Source organism: Tyto alba, unplaced genomic scaffold (genome assembly GCF_018691265.1).
Source record: "Tyto alba isolate M040663 unplaced genomic scaffold, T.alba_DEE_v4.0 Super-Scaffold_19, whole genome shotgun sequence".
Taxonomy (NCBI): Eukaryota; Metazoa; Chordata; class Aves; order Strigiformes; family Tytonidae; genus Tyto; species Tyto alba.
This window is the reverse complement of record NW_024881281.1, coordinates 2,189,791-2,212,559: the sequence shown is the minus strand read 5'-3', so window position 1 is coordinate 2,212,559 and position 22,769 is coordinate 2,189,791. Positions and strand designations below refer to the sequence as shown.

The 22,769-nt window shown below is 54.0% G+C and overlaps 2 protein-coding genes across 9 annotated transcripts in view; one reads left to right on the top strand and one right to left on the bottom strand.

Moving 5' to 3' along the window:
• The first annotated feature begins 534 nt into the window (after positions 1 to 534).
• Positions 535 to 14,641, top strand: DUSP14 (dual specificity phosphatase 14). Its single transcript, XM_042791551.1, has 3 exons — positions 535 to 701; positions 10,927 to 11,025; positions 12,490 to 14,641. Exon 3 carries the CDS (start codon positions 12,608 to 12,610, stop codon positions 13,202 to 13,204), a length of 597 nt encoding a protein of 198 aa, XP_042647485.1. The 5' UTR covers positions 535 to 701; positions 10,927 to 11,025; positions 12,490 to 12,607; the 3' UTR covers positions 13,205 to 14,641.
• A 5,817-nt stretch (positions 14,642 to 20,458) lies between these two features.
• Positions 20,459 to 22,769, bottom strand: part of SYNRG (synergin gamma) — a 41,374-nt gene continuing 39,063 nt past the window's right edge. For 5 of the 8 annotated variants that reach the window (XM_033004876.2, XM_042791355.1, XM_033004878.2 and 2 more), the window contains 3 exons: positions 22,274 to 22,384; positions 21,767 to 21,802; positions 20,459 to 20,750 (listed from right to left, as the gene is read on the bottom strand). In XM_033004876.2, the coding sequence (XP_032860767.1) occupies positions 20,619 to 20,750; positions 21,767 to 21,802; positions 22,274 to 22,384 (279 nt within the window). In that variant the 3' untranslated portion in view covers positions 20,459 to 20,618. The remainder of the gene's footprint in view (positions 20,751 to 21,766; positions 21,803 to 22,273; positions 22,385 to 22,769) is intronic. The other 3 variants (XM_033004877.2, XM_042791357.1, XM_033004881.2) reach the window with 1 other exon arrangement.

Here is a 22,769-nt window from a genome sequence, read left to right as displayed (position 1 = left end):
CGGGGACCCTGCCCCATCCCGAGGCACCCCGCCACATCCCCACACCCCCCGCGGGGACCTTGCCACAGACCCACGACCCCACGGGGACCCTCTCACATCCCCACAGGGACCCTGCCCCATCCCGAGGCGCCCCGCCACGTCCCTTCATTGTCCCTGCCACATCCCCACAACCCCCGCGGGGGACCCTGCCACAGACCCACGACCCCACGGGGACCCTCTCACATCCCCACGCCCCTGCGGGGACCCTGCCCCATCCCGAGGCACCCCGCCACATCCCCACACCCCCCGCGGGGACCCTGCCACAGACCCATAGAGACCCTCTCACATCCCCACAGGGACCCTGCCCCATCCCGAGGCGCCCCGCCACATCCCCCCACCCCCCCACGGGAGACCCTCTTACATCCCTCCGTCGTCTCTGCCCCATCCGCCCCGCCACGGGTCCCCCCTCCCCATCCCCACACGCCCCCCCCCCCCCGCCGGCAGCGGCCCCTTTAAGGCTGGGCCGGGCGCCAGCTGCCTCCGCCCCGGGGCAGAGCCGGGCGGGCCGGGCCCCGCCGTAGCCTGGTAACCGCGGCTCGGCGGGCGGAGGGCGGCCCCGGCAGCAGCCCCGGAGACGGAGCGCGGCTGCCGCCCGATAAAAGTCCTGCCCCCGCCGCCCGGCCCCGGCCGTGAGGGAGCGCCGAGCCGCCGGAGGAGCCATGGTGAGAGCGGGCCGGGAGGCGGGGGGCGAGGCGGGGCGGGGGGAGCGCGGGGCGGGCGGCCAGGGCCGCTCCGGCCGGTGGCTGCTGCAACGCCGCTTGTCGACGGCTCGCTGAGGTAAATCGTGCCTTCCCGGGGAGGCAGGGCAGCTCCGGCGCTGCTTGGGAGACCCACCGGCCTCCCCCCCCCCAGCCCCTCGCCGTGGCCTCGGGTCTGCGGCTCCCACACCCCCACGGGGGATGCTCCCCGCCACTGCCGTCACCAGAGCGGGGGGGGGAGGTGGGCTCAGCACCCCCCTTCCCCCCCCCCAACCCGGCGCAGTGGGGCTGGATGCGGCCCTCGGTCCGGCTGCCGCGCTCAGCGCCAGGGTCACGACAGTCCCGCCTGTCCCGACACGGTGCTGGCCGCGGTGGGACGGCGCAAAGCGCCGAGCGGTGCCCCCCCCGAAAAGAACAGGACGAGCCCCCAAAACCTGGGCGCGGGTGGTAAAACCCCCGAGCGAGCCCGGCCGGTAGAAAGCGACCCGCTTCCCACCAAACACCAGAATAGCCAAGCGCGGACGTCGGGTTGTTTTCCTCGACGGGGAAACAAACCTCAGCCCACCCAGCGGGCGCAGCGCCCGAGGGGAACCCCCAGCGCTGGATGTCGGGGCGCTGCCCCCCCACCCCCCCCCCCTCAGCACCCCGGTGCCCTCGAACCCCGGCGCGTGCCTGCGGCCGGCCCCGAAACCCAACCGGCCGCGCGCGCGGCCCTTGACTCAGCTCCGGAGTAGCTGCTCGGAGCAACGCTCGTCATCAGCGAGCGGTGTTTGGCTGCAGGGAGCTCGGGGAGGATTATAACCTGTTCGACTGGGCAGCAAATGAGTCTTTTATTCTGAAGCTCGGAGTATTGACAGATGTCCTAATATCATGTTGCAAGTTCAGTTTATCCCTAATGCCGCTGCCACAGGAACGGTGGAGGGATTAGCACTGAGAAAACACTGTTTTCTCTTACGATACACCAGATCAGCCGTCCCCGCTCTGGCAGGGAGCGGATTCCTCCCCCAGGCCTCCCCGTCCACCTCGGTGTGTGCCGCGCTGCCGGTGGCTGGGGAGGCTCTGTAGCACTCCAGTTCCCAAGCAATGAAAAACAAGAGTCCCCAGTTCAGGGAGCACGTGCCATTCCCCCCCGGCAGAGATCTGCTGCCATGACTTGGCTAACATGGCCCTGGTGAACGTCAGGAGGGGAGCAGTAATGCAGCAGGTTTTAATCGATTTATGCCGAGCAGGTGTGAATGTGCAGCTCTGCCTGTCCGTCCTGCCCCCCGAGAGCTCGCCTGCGTCCTGGACAGTGGCGTGCACATCCCATCCTTCCTCCAGAAACAAAGGTGAAATCCCAGGGATTTCATCCCAGCCCTCGCCGCTCTGCGGGGTCTGCTGCAGGCTCTGGCACCGCTTCCTTGTCAGTCAGGGCAATATGGAAATTTGCATGGCTTAATTCAATACCTGATCCCAGCTGGAATCTCGGAGCTGGAAAGGCAGAGAGCTCATGCTGCTCTAGTGCTAGAAGCGTACCAGGTGTGGGGGAAAAATCTGCCTGTCTAAACCAGACGTTACAGGAAGGAGGAAAGAAATGGAGAAGCCTACGCAAGAAAGTCTCAAAAAGACCTCTGTTTTGAGATTTGGTAGAGCTTTGTCCCAGGCCATGTAGCACATGTGGGCATCCAGGCAGAAGTCAGGGATGAGGAGAAGGGAAGAGGCACCTGGGCAAGGCAGTGGGTACCGGGAGCAGCTTCGCTCCCACTCACCACACTCTACACAAGGCTTTTCACCAGCGCAGCGGAGAAGCCTTCCAGGCTTCCTGCCACCACTGCAGGACCCTTCTGCCAGGGTGGTTTTCCCTAGAAGCAAGGGGGGTAATGCCTCAAACCAGGTACGGGAGCTTCTCACAGCCCCTTTCCTCTCCAGGTACACAACCCTCACCACACGCACGCCGATTTACCGCTTTAAAAAAGGACACACCGAGCAGCCATAATGCAAACATCTAGCAGATAGGGCTCTGGCATTTGGAAACAGCTGAGAAATATCTGAACAGCAGCCCCAGCTCCCCCCAGCTGTTTGGAAATAAAGCCTTAAACTGGAAGGCAAACACACTGCCCACCCTTCCTTGGGCACCGCAGGGCCGGGATGGCTGTGGAGCACTCCTGAGTGCCAGCACTACAGCTTGTGGGTTAGTCTCACACAGCTACTCCCCCACTTTAAGCAAAAAAAAAGAAAAATAATAAACATCAGGCAGGTTTTAGTTTCCCAGCAGGAAGATTCAACAGGTGCTGCTGCACTCACTCCAGCCCTGCACCCCACAGCCAGGTGGGTTGGGTGACCTGGACTGATGAGACTTAATTTTCCCCTCTGTCAACATCCCACCCTGCAGCACGGAGGGTCCCCTCCCCTTGGGCCGGGAGGCTGAGCAGGAGCTCACACAGGAGCAGGAGTCCTGGTTCATGAAGGAAATCTGAATTTGCTCAGTGTCCCTACTGCTGAGCAAAATGCAATTTCACCAAGCCGTGAGCATACCGGGAGGCGAGGGGCACTGGCCCTGCGCTGCTTACATGGGAAGCATTAGCTACTGCATGTAAACTTGATTTCCAACTAATTGATTAAAATTAGCCTCCCTTCCTGTTACCCTAAGCAACCCCATCGATGTGCTCAGAAGGTGACCTCATTCCTTACAGCTGCTGTGGGCAGGCAGCCGGGCGCAGCCGACCAGCCCATTCCCATCCTGATTTCTTGCTGTTCTCCCTTCAGCTCTTGCTTCTTGCTTTCTCTGCCCCGTGCCCAACCACTGCCTGGCCTTGGAGAGCGTGGGCAGCCCCTGCCAGGGAGGCTTCCAGTGGGACAATGTCACTGTCAGGTTTATTTGGGGGGGGAGGGTACCAGGCTTTGAGACCCACCCCCTGAGAAGTCGGGCTGCATTCAGAGTGTGCACCAGTTGGCAGTGCCCCTGGAAAAGGTCTGGGTAAGCACCAGCGTGGAAGCACCGGACAGTTTCCAGAGCACGTTGCAGTGAATTTGCAGCTGCCTTGGCTTTTATGGGTTTTGAGGTGGGCTGGCGGGGACGGGGCAGAGCCTGGAGCTGCTGCCCCAGCGCACAGCCTTGCTGCATAAGGAAGAGGCACAACCCGGACAGCGGAGACCTGGGCGAGCCCAGCAGCGAGCAGAGTCACACACCAGGTCCCTCTGGCTCAACTAGTAAGGAGGAGATTGTGTCCCTCCTGTCAGCTGTGACTGCACAGGGCACGTCCCCAGGAAAAACAAGACCCCATCTTGCAGCACCCCGGGGGGCCAACTCCAGGCGTGGGTCTGCTCCCCGAGCGCACCCTGGCTTCTCTCCATCCACATTCCCCCAGGGCCACGCACACTCGGGAGTGGGGAGATGGAGCAGGGGAGCTTTTCTAAACTCCACCTGCAATCCAGATGCCGTCAGCGGGCGCCGAAATAAGCTGCAGTGCTTCAGAACAGAACACTGTCTCCACTCGGGGTTTGAAAACAGCCTGTGGTGTTCAGCTGAGTACAGAACTGATGCTGCACGCAACTGCAGGATCCCGTTCATGCCTCCTCAAGGCTTAATTCTGTTTTTTAAAGAGCATTTCATCACTCACCAGTGAGTTTTTAAGTAAAAGGCAGATGGCCATGCTACTGGTGTATACTGGGGCTCCACAGGTGAGCCCTGTGCCCCCTCCACTCTCTCAGAGCGACTGGCACGCAGAGCGTGGCGCGTTGGAGCCGGCGGCTCCAAAATAACAGGCATTGCTTTAAAAAGAAAGATGGTTTGTTTTTCTCGCCTAAAATCCTCTCGCTGGTTGCCGAGGGAAGCTCATTCCCGGAGCGGAGCAGCTGTATCACGCAGGAATTTATAAATATCAGCGTGCTGGCGGTTGCGCCTGCTCCCTGTCTCGCCCCATCCCTGCTGCCGCGCGCCGGCCGGGAGCTCTCCCCGTGGCGAGAGGTTTTTGCTGGCAGGATCCAGGTGCCGAGCAGAGAGGAAGCAGCCCTGCCTGTTCCCACTCCACAGCGGCGAGGAGGGGGTGGCTGCGTGGCAGGGAGCGCGTAACGTGCCCGTGGGCAGGCTCTGCCGCCTCGCCGAGGGAATAGTGGCAGCGTGCAGCAAGAGAGCTGCCTCCCTCCCCCTGCCCGGGGGAGGCACGCAGGCAGCCAGGGAGCTCGGCCGATGGGCCACGTAAAGCATCCTCAGATGGATGCTTCCAAAAAACCTCACCACCCGTTTTTCCTGCTCCTTTGGTGCAGGGAGAAGAGCAGGTGAGGGAGCCAGGCTTCGGCTCACAGAGCGAGGAGGGGCCGAGGGGCTGGCAGAGCACCGCTAGACCTCCAGGAGCTCATCACTGGGCCGATTTAGAAGTTGCCAACCATAAGGCACGCGCTGGTGGTCTGTAAACGCTTGCAACGCTACCCGTGCATTTTGCAAATGCTCGTTAACCCCTCGTAAGTCTGCTCAGTGTATTATCCCCAGCAGCCCGGTCGTGGACCGAGGCTGGGTGGTGCGATGTGCCTGCAGCCTGAGCAGAGAGTGGCTGCAAAGGGTGAGGGTGCTGCTCCTGGGGCTGCAGGAGGCAGCTGGGTGAGGCTTACAAAGTCCCAGCCTTACCCAAGCCTGCCCAGAGCACCAGGCACGCCGTCGGTGCCCATGGAAGGGAGATGAGCTGTGACGCAGGAGCATCTGCTGTCACCCCTCCAAAGGCAGCGTCACAGCAGGCTGGGACAGGCTAATTAGGGTTCGTCAGCCCTGCAGCCTAGAGAGCTGGCTCTAGTCATGGGAGCAGCCTGAATTCCAGGTGTGTGGAGGAGGCAGTGCTGCACCAGGGGAAACAAGATTTTGTGCTTACGGACTGGATGTGTTTGATCTGGGGTTGTTGAGCAAGGACAAACCTGGGACCCTTCACAGCCAGACCCCGCGCGATTCTTGCGTAAAGGCGAGTCGTGCCCGAAATGCACCTTGAAACCTTTGGGAAATTATCAGTGTGTTCTTGTGAGCACAGGAGACCCAGTTGTGCTGTACGAGCAGCCAGGCCTGCTCAGAGCTTCGGGTAGACAGATTATTATCTTGATTTAATGTCTGACAGCTTCCATCCTGTGCTCGCCTGAGAGGGTAATGCAAGCTGCAAGCAGGAATCAATCAGGGTTCAGTCAAGGCATCTTCTGGCCCAGCCCAAAACCACCCACCATCCCCTCCTGCTTCCCCTTCCTTCTTTTCTGCTCCGAAACCAAACTGCTCGTCCTTTCCATCACGAGGATGTGCTGACGGCTCTGAACCGCGCGCCCGAGAGGAGTTCGCAACCGCTCCAGGAGCGCAAACCCGACCGCCGAAGGCAGGAGAGCAGAGAGCCCAGCGGAGCCGTGAGCCGCGGTCGCTGCCGTGGCGGCCGGGAGAGGCAGGCCTGCTGATGGCCTCAAGCCGACTTCAAACTCCCGCGGACTCGGCGCGAGCAAGACCTGACCCTGAGAATGGCTGCAGTTTGTGCTCTCCGCCGTAATTTATTTTAAATGCTGTTCTCCAAGACCATTTCTGAAGCAATTTGCTGTTCAGCCTGGCTAGGAAGAGCCCTGAGCAGGCTCGTTCGTTCAGTGCCTGCAGTATTGACTCTTCTCTTTACTGCAGCATTAGAGAGCATTTGTCATCTCCAAAATGAATAACTTTCCCTCTCCTGGGAAGGGGGAGAAGGCTTGCTTCAGTACTGACATTTCACACACCCTGCCCACAAACCTGCTTTGAATCCCAGATGATGTTCCGGGAATAAAACCAGGGGCTTTGGTGTCTTTGCTCTTATCGGCAGAGCAGGGCCCGCGACGCACCCGCTCCTCCCCACACACTAAACTTGCCCCGTACCCCTTGGGCGCCGCCCTGCTCAGCCCAGCCCTCCCGGCAGCCGCGGGGCGAGAGGAGCGGAACGGCTGCCAGAAAGCCAGGGGCACCCAGCGAGCAGCAGCAAAGCCAGAGCAGGACCAGCCGTCCCTTCCCACCCGGCGAGCCGGCTACCGAGCCGCACATCTGCGGAATTTCACGCGGTCCACGGGGAGAAGGGCCTGGGAGATGCTCTCACCTCTGCCAGGTACCAGCTGTGTTGCCGTGTTACAGACACACGGTTCAACACCAACTGCAAGCCTTACTCAGGTCCTGCAGGAACAAGTCACAGCCTTTCCTCTCAAGCCAGAGAAGCCCTTAAAACAAGAAGAAAATAAAAAAAAAACAAAACCACCACCCCCCCCCCCCAAAAAAAAAAAATCAGCAAAAACCACCCAGCAGCACCAGAATAAGAAACCAGAAGCTCAGACTTGCCAACTCATTGTCTAGAGACCAACAAGCAAGGCGCTCCCCTCCTGTCCTAGAGCTCACAGTGTATTTAACATCTGCCTGTTTGCCTCTATCTTTTGAGCGTTCGGAGGTGTTTTCAAGCCTTTCTCAGGAGGTCCGGGAACCAGGAAGGCTTTCCTCTGGGAATTTCAGCCTTTGTTAGCAGGACTGCGTTCCCAGGAACGAAAGCAAGAGAAACAAACTCCAGCTATTACAAGATTTGGAAGAACAAAGCTATAAGCATCGCCAGCAGCAACCTTTCCGAGGGACTGCACCACCCGGTACGCGCACCACCGCGTCGGTGGCGGTGTGTTGCTTTTGAAACCCTCCTGCCTGGAGAGGAGCCACTCTGATGCCAGGAAATCCAGCCCAGGTGGGCTACAACCCGGTGTCAAACCGGCGAGCCCTGGGAAGGCACGCGCTGCGACGGGCGAAGAGCTTGCCCCTTCTCCCGGCGGGAGATGATCTGCACGGCTTGGCCTCGGGGCGCAGCAGAAACACGCGCCGTGCCCGACACGAGCCAGCCAGGCTTACCTGAACTGGGAGCCACGGGTCTGCAGAGAGCTGGGGGGTGCAGGATGAGGCCACGCTGGGTGCTGGAGGAGCGTCCCCTCGCTGTAAACCTGCACCCGAGGAGGGTGCTGGCCGGGAGCGGTGTGGAAAAGACCTGGAGGCTTTGAAGACCAGAATCATCTCCGGGCTGTAATTACCCACCTGATTCCCCTCACCCCTGATTATGCAGATGAGAGAAGTGGCAGAACCCACCCAGCAGCTGGGGAGGGAGGAGGCTGCACCCATCCCCCTCCTTGTGTCACCAGGGCCGGGGACCCCCTGCCACCCCGGGGGGGTCCCAGCCCTCCCCAGCGGGGTGAGCACGCAGCCACAGCCGGTCTCAGTGCACGGGGAAGACCAAGGCAGAGTCTAGAAAGGGATTTGCTGGGGGTCAGGGCTGTTACAGGATTAATCAATCCATTAATTGGAGTCAGCTCAGCAGAGGAGGAGGCGATGGCAGGAACACCTGATTGCTCCCAGCCCCCCAGCAGCCAGCCTTCACCCGAAGGACCGCGCTGCAAATTCCAGCCCTTTGCAGGAGCCCACAAGCGTGCCCCGTCCCCTCCGGCGGGCGGCTTTCGGCTGCTCCGTTAGACAGCCCCGCGCCCGTGGCAGGGCCAGGCTCCAGCACCCCGAGGACGTCGACTTCAGGCTTGTGTGACCACCCCCAGCCTACGCAACCACTCAGAAACTCAAACCAAGAAGAAACAGGAGGAGATGCAGGTTTTTTTTGGTTTTGTTTTTTGTTTTTTGTTTTTTTTTTTTTTCCCACGAGATGGTGCAGCCTGGCTGCGTGAGTGCAGCTCTCTGGGCAGAGGCTGAACGGGGGCACAGCTGGACCCACAGCCAGCACCTCTCCCTGTGCCAGGAGCCTGTTTGCCACTGGCCTTTGCAGGGAGCACAAGTGGCACAGCTGTGTGCGTGCCTCACTTGATCTTCAGCTATTTTTCTGGGGGTTTTCTGTTTTTTTTTGTTTGGTTGGTTGTTTTTTTTTTTTTTTTTTTTTTTTTTTTTTTGTTGTTGTTTTTGTTTTTTTATTTTTTTGCACACAGCAACGGCTGGGAAGAAGCTTTTCACTCCTTGCCCCTCTCTCTGCCCCAGCACAATGACAGGAACTACTGCATGAAGAGCAACCGTGTTGGATTACAGCAGGGACACGGGCAGGATAAAGCGGGTGTGTTGAGAAAGGGAAATGGAGTTTCCCAGGAGCGAAACAGCAGACTTGAGGCAAGCCTTTGTCCGAAGCCGGCTGGGGCCGGGCAGGAGGGTTGAGAGAAGGTGCAGCTACCGGGACGGATAAAGGCTCGCTCCTGCGAGCCGGGTGGTGGCTCCTGATGGCCAGCCGAAGGCCCCGCACCCAGCATGCAGCCTCTGCCATCCCGGGCAGACGAGGCCCCTTCCATTTTCAGGCTCCCTGCAAGCCAGCAGCTGCTCAGCCTGGTGTGTGTGGGCAGGAAGACCGCGGCTTTGTCACATGCCTGAGCCAGCGCGTCGCAGCCGGTGGCATCCCAGCCAGCTCCCGCCGCGGGAGCCGTGCAGCAGGGGCAGGGACGCTGGCACCTACCCCTCTCCCTTAGCACCTCTCCCCTTCCTCGATACCAGGGATTTGGTCCAACAGCACAGCAGCCTTATCTCTCCCTTACATAACCAGCTCCTCGCCAAAACATTAACTCTTTCAGGATGAGAGCTGCTGTGGTTCAAGCGGAGGCAGCGCTGCCTGGCGTCGGCCATTTGGAGCGCCGGGGAAGCGGTGCGAAACAGGGACACGGGGCACCCGCCTGCCTTCCCAGCGCCCCCAAATCCATCCCATTCCCCCCCCCCCGCCGCTGCTGACAGCAAGCAGAGAGGGAGGACAGACGGACGCCTCCTTTGTGCAGCTCCTCTCTTCGCCGGGGAGCAGCGTGTCCCGTAGCGGGGCCGACTGACGGCCAGCCTCGGGGGGCTGCTGGGGAGCGGGCCGCACGCCGGCGGGGTTTGCAGAGCGAGCCCAGCCTGTCGCATGCAAATACCCGGATAAGTTGGTGCCTGCAAACAGGAACCACTTTATGGAAAACAGCAAAGCCCTTCCCAAACCGCCCCGAGGAGCAATCCGGAGCCCAGGTGCAGCAGCGCGGAGGTGGGGGCGGCAGGGGCAGGCGAGCGGGCTCAACCCCCGAGCAGCACGTCAGGGCCCCGCCGGGGTGGAGGTTGGGGTGCCCCGGTCTGCTGCCCTGCTCCCCGAGGCACCGGCTTCTCCCACGGCACGTTTGCAGGTCGCCCTCTGCTAACATTTCCCAGGTGTCCTCAAGGGAGGTGCGGTGTTTAAAAAAAAAAAAAACAAAAAGGCAAGCAACAATCCCATTTGGGTTTGTCATTTGGCCTCCGGCCAGCTTGTCTCAGCTCCCCAGCGCCTGCCAGAGCCTCCTCGGCCTGCCCTGCCTCGCAGCAACCTGCCCAAAGCTCCGCGACCCGCCAGGAGCAGCAGCCTGCCCTTCTCCCATCCCGGCTCCAAAGCCAAGCCAGCCCGGTTCCCGCTCCGGAGCTCAGCGTGCAGGTTCCTTCATCATTTTAAAGCCACGCACGGGGAAAGCGAGTCCTTCCCCTGCCTCTGCCCCACCCCGCGCTCCCCCGTCCCGGGGAGGGGGCACGGAGCAGCCCCCAGCTCCTCGCTGTCGGCCCAGCAGTGGCCGAGGGATGAGCTGTGTGACAGCAGGGAGGCTCTGCCTTGCCCGCAGCTGTTTTGGGGGCAGGCGTTACTCCCACTCCCCGCGGTCCAGCGGCGTTTCCCAGCTGCGCTCCGGAGACTTCTTTCGGGTCTGGCCGGGGAAATAAAAGAAGGGGATGCTGCCCCCGTCCCCCGCTTTCCGGGAGCGGGATGGCGTGGCTCACGGCACCAGCTCTGCCCCGTGACTCCAGCAGTGCCGCGGGGAGCGGGGCCGGGCAGCACGGCGGGAACACAGACCTGCACCGGCTGGCTGGGACCAGGCGAGCGTCTTGGCGGATGCTGAAGGAGACATTAGAGCAAATTAATTACTTAAATTTTTTTTTTTGGGGGGGGGGGGGGGGAGGGGGGGAAGTCATGACTTTTGGGCCAGCCTCAGATTCCTCTGGGCCTACCGTGATTCCGAATGCTGTCTTGGCAGCAATTATTGGTGACAGGACGCTGTCGGCAGCAAGCGCCTTCCCGAAGCCTCTGCCTCTCCCCTGGGAGCCCACAGAGAAGCCGTCGTCCTCCCTCCCAGCTCACGGGCAGCCACCTAACTGAACCTACCTCAGCAGAGGGGGCTGCCCGGTGTCCCGTCTGGGTCCAGCACACATCCCAGTAAGCCCCGTGCTCTCTTCTCTCCCCAGCTCAGCGTTGGACACGCTCTATGAGACATCCCAGCTTCAGCAGCCCACAGCATCCGTGTGCCCGCCGGTGATTTGGAGTAGGACAGATTGTTACCAAACGTAAGTACCTGAATCCTTTGTGTTGTCAGTAACAGCTATTTGAGAGCAGGGATTTCCCCTGCTCAAAGGACTTTATTCCTTTGAAAAAACATGCCTTTCATGGCAGCTCCAGCTGGGTGACTGCGGTGGGGGTGTCCGCAGGGGAAGCCGAGCGCTCACAGCTGCAGCAAAAATCTTCTTGTTGGGGCATGAACTCTTGCAGCACCGGCACTTTGGGCCCACGGTTTCAGGAGCTGCTCAAGTAGCTGCCAGCAGGGAACAAGCCACAGAGGAGACCATGTTATGCTCATTAAGTTACCGTACCACAAAGCCGTGCCAAAAATCCGCTGGCAGCGTTACCAGCCGCTGCTGAGACCTGCCGGCGTTTCCCGGAGCGCAGGATGCAGACAGACGGCTGCCCTGTCACGTCGGGGCCGGGGAAGCCGCCGTCGGGGTCTCTCAGCCCCTCGAGGACTCTGTGACCCAGTTAAGTGCTGGAGGGACAGACACCCCCTCACCCAAGGTGCTGAGCTCCCCTCCGCGCGGCACCCAGTGACACGGTGGTGGGCTCAGACGTACCTGGGCAGGGCTGGGCCTCCCCAGCCCATGCTGACTGGAGCTAAAAGGGGCTGGCAAATCAGGAACGCTCCAGGGCTCATCCCCTTGCTTGCAGCTTCTCCCCTGGCTTCGGAGAAGTCCTAAAGGAGCAGGGGAAATAAAAGCGGGGGTTCTTGCTGGGGGCTGCAGCAGAGGCAGCCGGACCCCAGCCTTGGCAGAGCGGGTCTTTCTCCGAAGCATTAGCCACTCCTTACCGCGGCAGGGAAAGAGCCGCCGCTGTCCCAGCCTCTGCTTCGGTTTTACTCGCGGCTTCTGACATAACCAGGTCACTCTTTCCACACTTCCCCAGCCTCGATGAGAGCCGATGACTGATCTGGATGGACATGACTCACTGCTTTTTCTAATGAGCAACTTTCCTCTGTTTATGTACTTTGGCGGGGCCTTTCATATCCCTAAAAAAGCAGGAGGGTGGCACTGGGGAGAGGGCAGGGGAATCTAAATTGCTGGCATCTGCATCCAGCCCCAGCGAGCTGGTTCTCGCCGTCCCTTTGGACTCTGGCCAGTTGTGAAGTTGCTGCTTTTGAGCATGGAAAAGGCGTAGCTGATCTTCCACAGGCTAGTCCAGGTGAAATGCTGTCCAGGCCCACAGGTAGGCTGCCTAAACCCTTGACGAGTAATTGGAGCTAATTAGGCTGGAAGCTTTTGCTTTTTTTTTTTTTGTTGTTGTTTTTTTTTTTTTGTTAATATCTGTCCTGGCAATGCCTGGGGGCCCTCACGGTAATAAGCACTGTGCAAACCCTGAACCACCTCACCCCACGGAGGTTGTCCAGGCTGCAGCAGGGCGAGCTGGGTTTCTCTGTTCTCTTGCACAGACGTGGTCTCGCCGGACAGCTGCCCCGCTCACGTGCCGTTGCTTGTGTTTTGCAGTGACCGAGCGGAGGAAGCTCTCGCTGCCCGAGCCCCGCCAGGCCAGACCATCCTTCCCTTGGCTGCAGATCCCGTTGGATCTCTTCCCATAATGGAAGCGTGAGTGCCAAGATCCTCCATGACCTCCAGAAGCCACAACTCCTTACCGAGAACTCTGATGGCTCCGCGAATGCTTTCCGAAGGTGCCCTCGGGGGCATCGCCCAAATCACCCCCTCGCTGTACCTGAGCCGGGGCAGCGTCGCCTCCAACCGGCACCTGCTCCTCTCCCGGGGAATCACCTGCATCATCAATGCCACCATCGAGATTCCCAATTTCAACTGGCCCCAGTTTGAATACGTGAAAGTGCCTTTGGCTGACATGCCCAACGCCCCCATCTCCCTGTACTTCGACAGCGTCGCCGACAAGATAAACAGCGTGGCGCGGAAGCACGGGGCCACCTTAGTCCATTGTGCCGCCGGCGTGAGCAGGTCAGCCACCCTCTGCATCGCCTACCTGATGAAGTACCACAAGGTGACCCTCTTTGAGGCTTACAACTGGGTCAAATCGAGGCGCCCCGTTATACGCCCCAACGTGGGCTTCTGGAGGCAACTGATAGACTACGAGAGGAAGCTCTTTGGGAAGACGACGGTTAAAATGGTACAGACACCATATGGCATCATCCCAGACGTTTATGAGAGAGAGAGGAGACCCCTGATGCCTTACTGGGGAATTTAATGTGACTGCAGACAGGAAGCACAACTGAAGGGACTCGCTGTTCTGAGTCGACCAGACTGGAGACATTCCCTTCTCCTTCTACAGCCAACTTTGGTTCTTTACCATACAGCAGAACCTCAACGAATTCTCACCTCACTAACCTGCAAGGCCAACGATTCCCTTCAAAGCATTTCTCTCTACAGGGATTCCCCCATCCGCATTTCTCTGATTTAGCAGAATGAGGTCTCCTTATAAGTTTATTCCTTTCATAAAGCCTCCCTCTCTTTTTCAGTCAGTTTATTAGTATCCTGTGAGGAAAGGCCTAAAAGGCATTTGGCAGAGTTAATGAACAAAGTGCGCTTTGTGATGCGGTAGCCTGGATATTTCATTAATAGCTTGTTTGCTTCCTTGCAAAATCCTGTAGTGGCTAGGGAGCGGCACTAGCACAGAACGAGCGAGGTCCTACTCTACGGCAGTGGGTTTTTCCACGAGCCAGGAAGGCAGGCGTGCAGGGTTGTGGTGCTAGTGCTGGTGTTTTCTTTAACATCCGTAGTGACTCTCAGTATATAGTGTTTGAGATCTTTAGTCAGCTCTTAATCTGTATTAAAAAGTTTTAGAAAAAAAAAAAAAAAAGAAAAAAAAAAGAAAAAAAAAACCAGAGTGAAGTCAGTCCATGTCGGCCACAAGTAAAATAAAATTTGAATCATTCCAACCAAAAAAAAAAAAATACAAGACCCTTTTTCACTCATCCCATACCAGGGCAGTAGTCCTGGAATACACCTACACTACTGAAAAATGCTGGTGTTTTTTCTGGGTGGAAAGGAAACAGAGATCTTGTCCAAATGTGGCTCAAGACAGAAGCGAGAGGTTAACCCTCCCCGCACTGGACAGCCAAAGAAACGTTTAGGAAACTCCGCGTCCGGGGCCACCTTCCAAAGGGGCTGGGCTGTGTTTTCCAATTTTCAATCAACCAGTAAATTGGAAGTAGGTAAATCCGCTTGATTAGCTCTAAGTATGGTCGTGATCTGCCTTAGCCCATTTCTAAATCACTTCATTACGTCCTCAAGGTTATGCTGCATTCTAGAATTCTTCTGTGCAAAACGGCGATCTGCTCGACCTCCCGGACGAGGATGGCTTTACGGAGGAGGCTTTGCCTTGTTCTGTGTGTGACAAGAACGATTCCAACCCAAGAGGTGGGAGAAGCCTTTGCGCGGCGTGGCCGCTGCCCCCGGGCCGGCGCTCCCCTCCCCGCAGACGGGAAGGGACTGGTTTCGTCGAAGCGTAACAGGAGAGCAAGGCAAGTCCGCTCCTCGATGAGACATCTGCGTCCTCTGTTGCATCTCTGAAGGAGGAATACGCAGATTGCTGGATGCCGAGATAGCTATCTGATTTAAATGAGATTCTATACTTGTAAAAAAAAAAAAAAAAAATAAAATAAATCAATAAAGATTAAAACAAGAACATGTGTTGGTTTCCTGTTCAGAGCTGTGCTCATGCATCTCAAGCAACAGCGAGAACATGGTGTAATACCGAGCAGTGGCTTTAAACAAATCTGGACCTCAGTCTCGAGAAAAGTCCTGTGATCTGTTCCCGTCACTCGACTCATCAGCTTACAGTCCGTGCAGGTGTCCTGCAATTCCTGGTCCGCATCGCAAAAGCCAGACAATTAGTTTGGCTATTTCAAACTGTTTATCTCCTGAAGGCCTAGCTGAGGTTTGAAGGAACAGTTGGCCCGGGTGAAGGTTTTCTCCAGGCTGAACCACACCGCGCGAGGTTTGCAGCACAAGTAGGTTTCTGGTTTCCCCAGACTAAAAGCCACCAGGGCTGAAATAGTTACCGCTGAAACAAAACTGTGTGACTCACAAGTAAAACCAGACCTGGCTGGAATAAAAGTCTAGAGCAGAGTGAATTCGATACAGAGGCTTTGACCAGCTCTGACCCAAGATTTTCAAATTTACTGCAGAGACACGGGTTTTACCAGAGTGGGCAAAGGCCACTTGCTCATCCTCACCCGGGGAAGGAAACGGTGCTCCGTAACTGCCGGGCTCCGGTCAGGGCTGAGCGAGGCAGTGCTGCCGAAGCTCACAGACTTCAAATGAGGCCCGAGGCCACTTCCCGGGGGGGCTGGCGCCACGCGGGAGCGAGAGCCCCCCCAGCCCCGACGGGCCGGGCGGGAGGTCGGCCGCAGCTTCAGCCAGCTGCGCACGGAGGCACCGCTGTGAGGAGCTGCTGTGAACTCCTCGGTGCTGCAAGGGCATCCCAAACCCAAAAGTTTCCTGCGTGCACACGCAGGTTCCCCCCACCCCCCTGCAAACCCTTTCTTTATCCATCGTCCAGGCTGCACTTTGACAAACCCCCCCCCCCAAACACGCCAGTTTTTCCAACAATACCCCACACGTGGGTATCACAAGCACAAGGCGCAGCCCCGCGCTGGCAGAGGGAGGTCTCCCTCCTGCTTTTGAAGATGAGCAAGAACAAAGTTTTGGCCCGCTGAAATAAAAAGTGAGTTTTGCCATCAGCTGCGCGCAGTTCGGGTTTCACGGTTGCGTCCTGGTTTCGGTGACAGACAGACATAGGACACTGTCCATTTAAAAAATACGTTCTACTCATCTCTCTATTTTTATCATGAGTTAAGCTGCAACCAGGGAAATGGCAAGTGAGAAAAGGAGCCAGAGATTCAAAATCAAGACTAATCATTAGTCTTGGAGACATTCGGAAAGCATGACATTTCAAAGGGAAAAAAAAAAAATGCTAAAAGCTGAAATCTGCTTGCAAAATTAAACTTTACCTAAAAAACGGACCGTGTATAATTTAACAGTATTTTCGATATAAAAACTGGAAGGTAAAAATTCTCCACTTTGAAATACTGTATAGACTTTATACACATGCTGCCCCAGTACCTAGGGGAGGGGACGATACTGGTGTTCAGCCAAGAAAGCATCAAGACTGACTTTTAAACGAAAGGGAAAGTTAGACCTATAAAAACTGTAATTGCCTAATAAAGCACATTAGGAAATAAAGAATTCACCTGAAATACCCATTAGAGATTATGTCATGGAGAAGTGCAATGGTAGGAATATTTGTAGGTAGGTATTTGCAAAAGTTCCTCTTGTGTTCACATTGCAACAAAAGATACTTTCCACGAGCACTTTTTCCCCCCTCAAAACCCCATTTTTCACGCATCCTCACATCTACAGAAACCAAAGAAGAGAGAGAACCACAGTTTAACTCCAGGTTGCTGTAGGCACACCAGCTGGATTTGAGGGGAAGATCATTCTTCCTGCTCCCCGCAGGTTTTTTCCAAACAGTCGGTATCTTAATTGCACAAAAAATACTTCACACGTTACTCAGTAAGACATCTTCCAAATACGAGCCACAGAGGAGGTTTCACTTTTACAGCCTCACGACATTTAAGGCGCTTTTGGCCAACCTCCCGCGGCAGCTCCCGAGCCAAGGGGAAGATTTCACCGGGCCCGTGTATCTGAGGAGCCGCCCCCGGGGCCGTGCCCGCGTGGGTCTCACGGGAGGTGACAACCAGTGGTACCAGCAAGCAGCAAAAGCAACATTATTTTTTCAAGCTGCACCTTGGAACAAGCCACTTCACGGGTTGGTCAGATACGAAACGAGCTCTTTATTGAGTACAAGGTTTGAATCTCAACAAAGGGTTTATAAATCACTGCAAGAATTAAGGGTGTAAACCATGCACTAAAGTCAATTAATAACACTTATTCTTACCGGATTTAAAATATCAGCAGTGACTCCGGCACAGCACAAACCGAGACAGCTCCAACTACTAATCACAAAACCACCAGAAGAGAAATAACGTTTGCCCAGAGGGCAGAACAAAGCATCACAATATAAAGAGGAAGTTTTCTGACCACTTTTCTTCATAAAATTATGACATTTGTATTATAATGCTGAGAACTAGGATTAAAGGCTGGTCCAGAGAGAAAAAAAAAAAAAAAAAAAAAAAGAAAATCTTTCAGAAAAAGTAGTTTGTACAGTGGCAGCTTTTATTGAAAAGGCAGGTTTTGTTTCAAGTGTAATTAATCTGACACGTAGCTAACTAGATATCGGAGCATTCCTTGGGTTTTCATGAGCTGCTTCTCAACCTTAGGCTGAACTTCACTATCGCTTTATATGTACTGCACGAGCTGCAAGGAAGGAGCTGCCCAAAACAAACCCAGGCGAGGAGAAGCAGCTGCCAGAGAGGGCAAGTGAGCGGAACGGTCGAGCGCGGAGCCTAACGACTCCCACGGCACAAAGAACCTGCCAGCGCGCCGGGCAGGAGCTGGGGGAGACGCTCGAACCGAAACGCGGCCCCGGGCGGGCAGGGGAAGAGCCTGGAGCAGCCCCTTTGCTCCTGCCCCCCCGCCCCGGGAAACTGCAGCGCACCAAGGGAGCACGGGGGCATCCGGAGCGCGCCCGGGCAAAGAGAGAGGTACCTTAAATAACCCGGCGGAAAATCTCTTCGAATTCCAAATATACACACAGACATAGAAAAAAAAAATCACTTTCCATAAGTAACTCCAAGGCAGCTCTCCAGAGAACACACACATTAAAAAAAAAAAAAAGAAGAAAAAAATCCCATTTCTCTTTTCTAGTGAAAGAATGCGTGCAGGAAAAGGAGTTACGTTTACAAAATTCAACACAACCAAAGCGAAAGGCAGCGTGTCCATTAGCCTGGATGCAAAGGAAGCGGGGGAACGCGGCCTGTTACAATGCACTGTAGAAAATACTGTAACCTTGGATACAGATTGCAAGGACACTGGGCTTTGGCTGGCAACGTATTATCCGAGAAGATGCCGAATGCAACAGTGAGTCATTTTAATGCCTGGGATAAGTAAGCGAGATGATCCTCATTGTGCAATGCCTTTATCGAGGGTATCTACACGCAAAACATTTGGTGTATTCCCATGACGTAAAGGTGTTCAGTTCAGCAGAACGCTTTCTGCTCGCCACAAACGCAGGAATATTGCCTGCTGCTTTCCCTTCTGTAGGGAGCGAGCAGGCAGCAGTGTCATACTTCAGTAAGCTCTGCTGCAATTCTAATTGTAAATGTCAATTCCTTATTTTTATGGGGCCAAAGACACGCTGGATACATCTCAGAGTGGGAACTTACTTGCTTAACAAGTACGTTAACAAGTACAAGAAAAAGATCGCTGAAAAATGCTTTTATGACAACATGGCTGGTACTGTATTTGAAATACCGGTTGCTTTACGTTTCACACTGTGGCCTCTTTTATTTGCAGCATTCTCTTTTAATTAGGAAAAAAATCCTATCTAGCTAACCGTTTGGGAACTGTGGTGGAAACCCAAGCTAACGATAAACTCCCTTTTCCCAATATAGCACTGCACAAGCAACAGCCTCTGCGTCACTCAGATACTCAAAACCACTCGAGAAGTCCCCTCGCTAGCAGCAAGACGAGGCGTTTGCTTGAAGCCAGACAATGCTTAAGTGTTTCTGTAATTCAGGATGCAAAAGTGAGCGCTGGCTTACCGTGCCCAGGAGACCCCGAAGACCGGAGGGAACACCGGCCCTGGCGAGGTACAGAGAAACAACGCAGGTGGGCAGGAGCTGTGGTGCTGACTGCCGCAACTGTTTCACACCTAATAAGTGCAATCATGAGGAAGCAATGAGCGGCTCCCCTTTTTTTGATAATTACTGGGCAACAGAAGGCAGGCGGTCGCCGTCACGCTACTGAAAATCTACCACTTGATTAGCTCCAGCTCCCAACTGGAGGCACAAGTTGCTTATTTTATGAATGAGCTCATTTCAGGCAGCAAGAAGATTTATTTTAATTCGTGTAAATAAGGGGCCAGACACCTAGCACTCCTATTAGCCAAGATTCTTTCATTTGGTATAATTAATAGTTCAGCATAATTGAGCCTTTTTTTTCCTATTAATACGAAGCATCACTTTTCCTCACTGTAATTTCTATTTCAGCAAATGACCACCGGTCAGTGTCAGCTGCTTGTAATGGAGGCAAGATTCACTTGGAAAAGCTGTTGATATATTTGAAGAGAAGGGAGATTTTCTAGAGAGCTGAGAAATTTAAGTCAAATAATTAAGCAGCAAGTTGTACCCGACGGGTATACACCCCGCTTCATTCACTGCAGCCCGAGCAAGACCGTACGGTGACAAGGCTCTTGCAATAATGCTGTGAAGCTCCCACTAGGTTTAAAATTCTATAACGAGCACTACAGCTGGCTGCACTGCTGTCTGGATGTTGTATCTGAGGAGAGAATCAGGTGCTTTATGTAGGGCTAACATTTTGTGATAGTCTGTTATACTGACCTCCTCCTGCCCGGACAGGTGTACCTACCACAAGCAACAAAAGGGTAGGTGCACAGCACCCTGCTTCAAAAACCAGCCCGCTTCAGAGCGCCAACTTCCAGTGTTAAATCCCACCCACCTGTAGCAGGAGCTGAGGGCCATCTTGTGCTGCCAGTTCTGAGTCAGAGAAGCGTGTTACTACAGAGAGCTCTAGACTGCACACGTTCCACGCAGGCATCCCATCAAGAAACGTGTATTACTGTACAAAATATATATACAGGAGCAGACACGCTGTATCAGTGGAGTCCAATTTTCAACAGTGAAGCAGCCACACAACTACCAAAGGGTCGGGTGAAACAAAACAAATCATACCTGTAGCTCGGGACAAGGCCAGGGAAGGAGTTTATCTACATTTCCAACAGAGTAGCAAAGACTACAAGTTTTAAAATCCAGCTGGCCTGTGCTAAAAAAACCCAGATATGATAGGGAAAATGTCAACCATTTCTCCAAGTCCTTATCCCCCAGTACTAACCAGCTATGCATAGGAATACAGTATAATTTACAATACAGAACAGTGGAGGTATAAATATACAATGGCTCTCTGCCGCCTCATTCCTCCTGAGTCAATAATTCATTCTGCCCCGAAAGTTACTGTGACGCGTGCGTTGTATGCATTGTAATAGTACAGCAGCAAATATTTAAAGAAAACCATGATGATCCGTACACCAAAAACATTAAAGAAAAGGTTTGTTTGCAAATACATACTTCAAGTATTTAAGTGGCCACTTCTATGCAAATCAGTCTAGCATTTCAGTTTTTCTTGGAAGCTAGGTGCTGTCCTCTCTCAGAGATTTATGCAGGCTGGTTTGTTACAAAGACTGACCCACTTTCATCTTGAGAAAGACTGAAATGCTGCATTTTTTGCCACACTGCATTTTTTTTTCTGGTTATTTCTGAAACTCTGGCCATTTCAAGTGAAATTCTTCATGAGCAATTCGTATGGGACAGTGGCTTTAATCCGTTAGGGTACAAAAATCAAACTGAAACATTTCAAACAGTGCCCAGACCTCGGGCCTTTCCCCTTACCCCTACCACACCATTTACCCCAAGTGTCCTGCATTATTAGACCTGATACTCCCATCTTCAGTGCAACCGCTTTCACAGCAGGTCTGGCAAAATGAGACCTGGTGGTTTTGGCTCCACACAGTTGATCCAGAAATTTGCACAGCTCGCATGGTACTGGTGCCCTCCATACGCCAGCTTAAAGTTATCCGTTTCCGAATTAAAGGCCTAAAATAACAAGAATTGAAACAAGTGTGACCGTCTCATCTACTCCAGGATGCAGAAGCTCGAGTGGAAAATGGACACTGCCCAGGTATCACCCCAGAATGGCACAGCACGGTGGGACCCTCTCACTCTGAACAGACCACCCAAGAAACAATACTGCATTTTAGTCTGCAAAGTGTTGGCGGGTGGACACAAACTTCAGCCAGCACCCCTGCCGCACACTTTGCCGGCGGCGCCCCGAACGAGGGGAGCCAGCTCATCCGCATGCTGCCCCATCACTACCTCACTCACCTTGCTCCATGCACCTTCTACTTCTGCCATGTACCCATGCAAGAGAAAAGCCTGTTCTGCCAGCCAGTGGATAACTACTGCATTTATTTCACTGGGTCAATTTTTGCTGTGATTTAGGCAGGTGCGGTTCTTGGTATTAGTGTTATTTCAGGTTGAATTTGATCTACTTTCTGCTGTTAATTGAATCTGCTTTACAATAGAAGCTTCTGAACAGAGCGTGCGAAGCCACGAACAAGCTTCAAACATCTCGATGTTGGTTGCTAGGAGATACTTTCCAATGCTTCACAGCTACCTATTTAAAAAAATATTCTAACCCTGTTCCCCACACCAAGGATTTCCTGCAGGGAGCTCTAAAGACGCCACTGCCTACTACATATAGCCAAAAGTCAATATTTGTAGCAAAAACCCCCTACAGTTCCCCCTCTTCTGCAACAGACACAGGCTACGAGCTCAGAAACTCACTGCAGTGAATTTTCTACCACACAACAGAAGTAGCACAAAACCAGAAAGCTCTCCACAAGATACAAGCATGCAGACAAGACAAAGGGGTGGCTCTAGAGCATGTTAGTTGATCAGATCAAGTGTTACAGTCACAAAAAATGACTAGAAGAAAAAGGATTAATGATTGGCACAATTGAGAATGACAGCTGAAAGCCAGTTAGCAGTTCAGCCTTCCACACTCAACTGAGAATGATTCTGTAAAGAATATGGTTTTTACAGGTTCATACTTTTCTAGGAAGCTCTTCCACAGGTTTCTCTTCTTTCTGAAATAATGTTGAAACCAAAGAGTCAGCAAAACTGCCGATATATGTTAATGGGTTGCCATTACTCTGTACATATCCTGGGATTCCCTCCCAGCTCTGCTAATTGCAATAGTTCCCCTCCTGGTGATCCTCAGAGATGCATTTCATAAAGAAAAGTCATTACAAGACTTTTATTTTAAAACACAGATATATATAGATATATAGATATATATACTTTTTAAATCTTAGCATCCCAGTTTCTTCCCCGTTACGAACAATTTAACTCAACCCTTTATGCACATGTGTCATACCCAAAGCCCAATGAATACAGAACACTGACTATTCCAGTCCCATCTATAGGTCAGATTTTGCCTTCGCCACTTTCAGTAGAAAATTACAGCCATGAAATTTTTTTAAATATACCCAAGGCCTAAACAAAAGTCCAAAGGGTAGATTAAAAATAAGTTTAACAGCAGAGGCCTTTATACTTACTTTACTTCTTGAATCCACGTTTAGGAGACACACTCCACAGGCGAGATCTTGGGCATTTTTAATCCCTGGGCGCAGCATACAAGAAGAGAAATCCAGTGAGTTTTCATCTGGCTAAAGAAATGAGACAATAAAATTTAGGTGTTTTCAGTAACTGAAAAAGTTTCAGACATCACGATAAAAACTATCAATCTGGTTGCTACCGAGAGCCACGGTATCACACCGGCAACATGGCAGGGATGACATATTACATTTCCTCATAAACCGATGTGTGATTTAATCAAAGCCATTAGTACATATTTGCAATCCTGCTATGCAATCTCCATCAGCATTAATTTACAACACTCCAGCTCTTGAAAAAGGGTTAGACTACAAAGGAAAGAATTCTTAAGTCCCATGTTCCCACATCAAAAGGGGAAGAAACTTCTGAGGAAAGCGCCCAGGCGGCGGCTGCTACATTTCAACTGCAGCGTATTAAGAACTGGACGAAGATAAACAG

What these genes read in the sequence shown, in the direction of transcription:
- DUSP14 (XM_042791551.1), top strand. Translation starts at nt 12,608, where the DNA reads ATGACCTCCAGAAGCCACAACTCCTTACCGAGAACTCTGATGGCTCCG.